This window comes from Atta colombica, unplaced genomic scaffold (genome assembly GCF_001594045.1).
Source record: "Atta colombica isolate Treedump-2 unplaced genomic scaffold, Acol1.0 scaffold58, whole genome shotgun sequence".
Lineage (NCBI taxonomy): Eukaryota > Metazoa > Arthropoda > Insecta > Hymenoptera > Formicidae > Atta > Atta colombica.
Window position 1 is genome coordinate 711,742 of NW_017259548.1, and position 8,039 is coordinate 719,780.

At 36.9% G+C, this 8,039-nt stretch overlaps 1 protein-coding gene across 2 annotated transcripts in view; it reads left to right on the plus strand.

The window, feature by feature from the left end:
* Nucleotides 1-6,869, plus strand: part of LOC108692099 (ets DNA-binding protein pokkuri) — a 45,068-nt gene extending 38,199 nt beyond the window's left edge. The window contains exons 2-5 of one of the 2 annotated variants that reach the window (XM_018200240.1): nucleotides 3,537-3,790; nucleotides 4,140-4,802; nucleotides 5,060-5,309; nucleotides 5,575-6,869. In XM_018200240.1, coding sequence (XP_018055729.1) covers nucleotides 3,565-3,790; nucleotides 4,140-4,802; nucleotides 5,060-5,309; nucleotides 5,575-5,944 — 1,509 coding nt within the window. In that variant the 5' untranslated portion in view covers nucleotides 3,537-3,564 and the 3' untranslated portion in view covers nucleotides 5,945-6,869. The remainder of the gene's footprint in view (nucleotides 1-3,536; nucleotides 3,791-4,139; nucleotides 4,803-5,059; nucleotides 5,310-5,574) is intronic. The other variant, XM_018200241.1, reaches the window with a different exon arrangement.
* Nucleotides 6,870-8,039: the final 1,170 nt, after the last annotated feature.

The window sequence follows — 8,039 nt, forward strand, 5'->3', positions numbered from 1 at the left end:
TAAAAGAATAATTACAGAGATTCATGTTGAAAATGAAGAAAAGGAGTTTCTTCAAAAGTCCTCAGGGATTTTCAAGAACTTAAACATATATTACGCAAACACACCGTGACGTGGCACGAAGAAATAGGCAACGCGGAAATGTCAATGTTACCTCGTCGCGATCGAACGCGCTTCCGGTGTGTTCTCCGTCCTTCACTCGCGTACCGGAAGTCTCGAGTGGCGTCGCGGTTACAATTTTTTACTGACGCTTCCGCTGCAATTCGCAAAGTGATCGCAGTTCTCCTTTCTTTCATCACCAAAAAAAAAAAAAAGAATGTTCGCAAGAGAAACACGCAAACGGAACCGCAGAATCCGGTGTTTTCTTGTTACCTTCTTCGCGCAATTATCGCTTCTTCCATCTCTCGAGAATGCATTCCAATATGCTAAAATTGTCTCGGTCAAAATTTATTGCGGTTGCCACCGCAAAACTGGAAATCAAAGAAATGTCAAGAAAATTGAAAATGGTCCGAGAATTGTCAGAGAAAAGTCATAGAATTTTGTACAATTTTCTAAAATCAAGAATTACGTACATTATATCAAAAGTTATATACTACTAACAATTAAATGCAAGCAATATCAACAACATTAATAATAATTTACATTTCTATGTTAAATTGCTCTCTCAGAAAATATTTGGTGATTCCTAAATCAGGAACAATAAGGATACAAAAAAATCGATATATTATTGAATACATCAGGAAAAATCATGAAATTTTTTATCTGAAAATCAAGAAAAAATTATTTTAGAAATGAGAAATTTAGGATGTGACAATCTTAAAGCTGCGATAACATCAAAGATTATACCTATATTTTGAAATTTTATCACCTAAGATGTTCAATTTTTGATGACCATCAAAGATTCTTATATTTGTAGATCTTTCATCTTGTGTAATTCGGAGTGATAGCCATCAAGAAGCGTGCATAAGCAATTATGTCTCGAAACAGGTGCGATGCAAAGATTATCAAATTCATCCCTCGACGTCGCTTCAAGTAGCCGCTTTAATTAACCGCGTCGCAAAAAATCGCCGACCGAAAGGAGCACCTGAGTATAAGGCCTTACTCGCGGTATTTAAAGGAATGAAGAGGGGAAGACCGAAGAGACGACCAGGATTTCCTGGTGCGAGACAACGGCACATCGACCTTCGCATGCCGAGGTTCCTACCTTCTTCCCTCAGGGCAATCCTCTCTTTCTCTCTCTCTCTCTCTCTCTCTCTCTCTCTCTCTCTCTTGTTCTCTTCTCGAGCGAGCATCGCGCCGCAATTGTGCCGCCAAGAACTTCCTCCGATCATTTTTCGAAGTGTCATGAAAAGAAGAGTTTTTTCGCTGAAAATATTCTGGAACCCATCGATCATCAAATCTTGGACAAAAAAATGATGGCAGACCGGTTTTCTTTTTTAAATTTAAAATGAATTTTTACTTGTATTCATTTCCATTTACAGCAATAATCAACATAATATAAATATGTAGTAATTAAAAAAAAATAGAAAAGATAAAATAAAATGAAAGTATTGTGCTTCTATGTAAGTATATCATTTCTTTTTTCTGAGACACAGAATAGACTTGCTTATTGTTCCGAAATCTTCAACAGCGATAATATTAAATATATATAGAATGTTACAATAGTATTGTATTACAATAGTTGTTACGTTCAATTTTATATAGCCTCGATAATATCGAACATACGGTGACGTCAGTAGGCTTTTTCCTATCATAAGTCCACTTGTTATGAGACATATTAAATCAAATAATAACCGCGATTTTTTCGTGTTACAATGTCACCAGTTAAAGTGTAAGTAGCTGCTATAACATATCGCAACATTAAGCGCAATTGCGCACCAGTACGTTAATAATTATATCTAATCGAGTGTATGGATCGAGTACATGGATTATAAACATACGATTATCATGCAAATAGCCTCATTATCGATGAAGAAGCTACATTACTTTATCCTTCCTAATTAGATTCTTTTTGTTTACATTCTAACATAATATTATTGCAAGAGTTTCCGTATGCTATTCTGGACCACAAGAACTCTTATCTTATAAAAATTGATATAAACTTTACAAACTGACTCTGAATTTTAATGGCAAATCCTCTTAAATCAAAGACTATTCTTACTTAAAACTATCTGAAAAAAGAATCTGGTTGCATTAATTGGAATTCTGATTGAAAATGGACGAATCAAAAATTTCTGATTGAGTCTGTTATAATTTTTGTTGAGATAATCAGAATTTTGATTAATATGATTAGAATAATAGATTCTTCTGGTTCGTTCACTTTTTAAACAGAAATATTTCTCAATGTATGAAACAAGTTCTAGTTCCGATATATGTTATAAACAATGGCAATTAAATGAAATTTCTGGAAACAATTAAGTGGAAAAATTTCGAAATGAACAGCATAAGTTACAAGTCCAAAAGTGAATCTCCATGTTGGTTATAAGAAGTTTCGCTTAGGCGGTCTCGGGTCTCCGCGAGCCGACGTCGAGAACGGAAATAGCTTCGTCGACGTCGATGGAAATACGTTATGTAAATCCATGTTTCCTGCCGGCTTTCATTCTTATGCCCCCACATTCTATGCTAATAGTCGAACGTCTGCGAACCGGTTGCTGATCAGGAAATTGAGAACGACGACGCCTCAAAACGTCGCCGTCGCGACGCTTCTCTTCCATTCTCTTTTTGTCTCGTCTCCTTGTTCTCTTCTTCTTGAATCATCTTGCTTGTTCCACGTCCACATTGTAAGAAATTGACGTGTAACTGTAATCTGGCATTATTATCTTCCATCGTTCTACATCGACGAACCGATCGTTAGACGAGGTAAAGCGCTATATATCAGAGGGATCGATTTTCGACGGTATAGATACGGAAGATTGCACTTTACGTCACACAGTGTTGCGTCTCCATGGTCGTAAATAAATATAGAGATCACTTTCGTGCGCCTGTAGCGTCGAAATGACGTCGACATCGTTTCGTGTTACGCGCTCGCTAAATAGATCGAACGATACTGTTGCATCTAGTTGATTTAATGAAGACATAATGTCCAAAGGAAGAACGATACTCTATTGTCAATTAATTATTAAATTGTAAAGGTGCATTTATTTTGTACGATAATAAAATATTTGCAAGATTAAAGATTATGCAAATCGATTTATATTAAATTTGTATATGCAGAGAAAAAAACAATTTTGGGGTGTCTAAAATTTTAGCTGGATCTGAAAATAATTTTGGACTATTAAAATAATTATGAAGGACATTCAGAATGAGTAATGTTGCAAAAAATTTTAATAGTCTAGCAATTATTTTAAGTATCCTATATAATTATTTTAATAGTCTAGCAAAATTATTTTTAGATCTGTATCTACGTATAGTTAAATTTTTAGATACTTCAGCAAAACTCTTCTTTCTATGCATAATCGAGCTTAATTACAAAATGAAATCACAGGATTTTTAAAAGTCAGACATGTTAATATAAATTTTATTTATTTCTTCTGTTACAGAAGCAAGTAGTAGATCTGAGGGCGTGTTATGAAATTGCTGCCACCAATTCAGATATCGCAGCTACCGCCGGTTTCCGCCGCTGGCGGAATGGCCGGAATGGAACCTCGGCTGCCTCCGGGTATATCTTTGCCTTTATGTCCGGACTGGGCACTCTGGAGGGCCCAATATGGGCCCTCGATGGGTTTCCCGCCTACAACGCATCCACCGCCCAGTTCCCTCTTGGATTTTAAAACTCATCTACCAACGAATTTAGGTAAGTATCATAAAAAAGTTAAAAATAATCCTTTCACAAGTTTACAAAATTAAAGTTTTACTATCCGTTTAATTTCCAGTCTCGTAAAATTTTTGTACAAAGTTTACTCGAATATAAACGAAGCCGAAGATTTTCTTTATTGCGCTTTAATTGCTACAAAAAAATTCTTTTAAATTAATTCCTCGATTAATTCGTATTATTCATATTAATATTAATTCGTTGCTGCTGACTTCATTAAAGGAAATAGAAATCAATAAATTAATTATGAAGGCGTATAGACGATGTTAAACCGCATAGTGGTTACAAAGGTCACCACGAATACAACCAATGGCATCTTCTCTCCTTTCAGTGTCCGACCCTAGACTGTGGTCGAGGGAGGACGTAGCAGCGTTCCTGCGGTGGGCTGAACGGGAATTTGACCTGCCACCGTTCGACATGGACGTGTTCCAGATGAACGGCAAGGCTCTGTGCTTGCTGACCAAGGCCGATATGGGCGAGAGGTGTCCAAGTGCTGGCGACGTGCTGCACAACGTGCTGACAATGCTGGTGCGTGATTACAGTCAGCTACAGAGATGCCTACCCAACAGTCCAGTGACACCGACCAGACCGTCCACATATCCGCTGAGTCCACATTCACATCCGCCTACACCATGGACGGAGACGCCACCATACGCCTCGAATCTCGCCTCGTTAATGTCGGCCAACTCAGTGACACTATCGCCAGCACCGTCTGTCGACAGTCAGTCTGGTTCACCCAGTCACGCGACCGACGCGAATCAGACGCAAGTCTATAAGAGCGATTCGGACGAAGACAACACTCACCAGGTGTCAAGCGGCAATAGCAGTCCACCAGCTACACCGACCGCTTTGACGGCACAGAGGCTCAGTGAGGTGAGCGTCAAGGACCAACCGAGCCCAACGTTACCGCATCAGTTGATGCCGCTGACGCCCGGTACTTTTCGATCGATCACGAGAGAGTTCTTCCCTAACGATTCGTCGGAACCCAACACCAGTTAGTATTTGCTATTGCCCGCGATTTTTAAATCTATTGGCAGAAATAATTAATTGTAAGAAATGCCATAATCTTTCTTTTAATATTACTTGCATATGCAGCATAGAATATTTTAAATATAAAATCGAAGAGAGAGAGAGAGAGAGAGAGAGAGAGAGAGAGAGAGAGAGTGTGTGTGTGTGTGTGTACCGTTATTTTAACCTTCTCATGATTATTATTATGACAATTTGTAGCACAATTTCCGTCATTCTGTTTAGACGGAAGACTGCTCTGGGACTTCCTTCAGCAATTGCTGAACGACCCCGCGCAACGGTACCAGCATTACATCTCGTGGAAAAGTCGAGAAACTGGTGTCTTCAAGATTGTCGATCCACCTGGTCTAGCACAACTCTGGGGCATCCAGAAAAATCATCTCTCTATGAATTATGACAAAATGAGCAGAGCTTTACGTTATTATTACCGCGTGAACATACTTAGAAAAGTACAAGGCGAACGTCATTGTTATCAGTAAGTATTATTATATATTAAATAATTAGTCTGTCATACAAAAAATGCAATAGAGATAATAAATATGAGTTTGTTAATTTTGAAATAATTTTAATAAAACTAATATTAAAATTTATCTTTGCTGCTGCTATTACAAGAATAATTTTTGATGCTACTGAACAGTTGAAGAATAATTTTCAACACAAGAAATACAAATTTCTCATTTAGAATATGAAAAAAATTATCTTTGAGTAAAAAGAAAATGTGTCATCTATGTTCTTTGCAGATTCTTGCGTAATTCGATCGAATTGAAAAACATCAAGAACATATCATCGCTGCGCCATCAGATGCGAATAAAGTCGGAACCAGAGGAGGAAAGGACTCTTTTCGGAAGTCCCAAGGCGGAACCGGAAATAGACATGCCGACGGATCTCTCAATGTCCAGCATGAACCAACTGAGCGAACAGCAGCAGCAACAGCAGCAGCAGCAGCAGCAGCAGCAACAGCCCCTATCGTTACATGACCCAATATCCAGCATGAACCAACTGAGCGAACAGCAACAGCAGCCTCTATCATTACACGACCCACCTGCCAAGTACAGAAGTCACGCATACAATCTCGTTAAAACCAATCAGGAGCCGGAAGAGAGGAAGTGACGCGGGACCTAGCGATGGTAGGAACGCAATGATTGTGCGTAATTGCATCACGGCAGACTGGGAATCGGCGGCGAAATGACCTCGACGTAAGAAGGGTTCCACATCGGTTACTGAGTGATATCTGTACAAAGATATGCGAAGGTTTTCAAGATGGGAAAAGATGGAATCCAAAGCGTAATTTATCGACAAAACTCAGAAATACGATGACGAAGATAAGATCTAATCTCAAAATCATCCAATGATAATTGTAAAGAGATATATCGATGATTAGAGATTTTATAATCATTAATAAATCGTAGAACGCGCGAAATATAAATCGCAGGACAAAACGTGATAAAAGCTACGATTTTAGCACATTATAAGACTTTTTGAGAATAATCGTCAGAAAGAGAGCATTCATGTTTATTCAATTCGCACATTGACGCTCTAAAGGTGAGGAATTCTTTAAAAATCAAGAAATTAAATTTTACGTCCTATATATGTGCTTTGTGTGTTTATCGAGAATTCAAAGTTGCAATTATAGAATAACTGCAACTTTGAATTATAAGAATCCTCTCCATTTCGTCGTTATATGTAAGAATGTGATAAGAAACACATAAAGAGAGTGTATCTCCTCACGGCAAATCGGATAACGATTTGTTCCCTCTCCTCTCCTCCTCAGATTTGCTTTCAATGCCGACAATGATAGACGCTTCAATGTGAAGCTGAATATTCGCGGATATTCCGCTCTATCCCTTTCCCTGCTTTCTCCTCGTAACGGAGTGAATTACCCAAACCGAGCAATTTTCTTTCCACTTTTACAACGACAAGATGTGTATGAAACGTACGGTCTTAGGTGCACTTAAGAACATACATACGACGATTCAATGTACAAAGAATGCCAGAAGGAAAACTGTTACCAGGTCTTTCTTTTATTATGCGTTTCTCTGCTCCTCTTTTTCTTAATCTTAGGTATATATTCTGTGATGTACTTTATTTTTTTTCTTGGCGAAACGTAGCCTATAAATAAGGTCGATCCCAAAGAAAGACTACTTGATTTGAAATATTCAGTGTAAATACATCACAGAACAATTATGTTATTAATGTTTCCGTAGTATAAAGAGCTTGACAAAATCTTTTTCACGACAATTTAATAATTATGTATATCTGTGACACATATAGATCGGAAATTTTATACATACATAAATTTTAAAGGAAACATTTAACTGGATTTTCTCAAGCTCTTACTGTATATGCACCGAAATGGTTCTCCGTTTTTTTGACATATTTGTGCCAAGAACATTTGCCGTTTAATAAGAGAACGTTTTATGTATTTAGTCGATTGTTCCAAAAAAACTCGATGTATCATGATTTTGGAACCAATATGTATCCCTTAAGCTCGATGCATTCGCATCAAGAATGCACCATAATCGAGTATCATATAATCGATGATACGTTGTAGAAACTGTATATAAACTTGAACTAATGAACTGAGCTATATAATAAATTGTAAATGCGAACGAAAGATGAATATTAGAAGAATAGTGCAAGAATCTTATGGAAATTCGGGGCCAGAGTTAGAATATATAAATTTATCTATAGAAAAAAAATATATATATATTTTACTATCAAAATTTATATTCGAAATTTCTATGTTTGTTGCCTGTGTGATTGTGGCTTACATTCCACGACTTTTTATTCGAGGTTTATCCACAAGATAAACCACGAAAGTCCGCAAGTAGAAAAAAAGAAACGTGAAGAAACAAGACGCATATACAATTAGGAAACAAATTTAAGAAGATTGCTAATTGTATTTTTGCACTTGAAAATATAAAATTGAAAATGTAAAGCTTGAAAATATGAAATTGAAAAATGAAAATTAAAGCGAGCGAATGAGATAATGAATGAGACAGGTATGATATAAGTGACATATTGAAAAATATCTGGCTTCTTGTATACTGTGATCTCTATATTATATGCAGAAAGAATATAAGTATATAGTTAATTAGGACTTATTATCTAGATAAAACGCGCGTGCATGTTACACACATTTAGATGAAACGTCTGTCTAGAATTTGCGTAATGTTATCGAGGTTATATATATATAATATATATA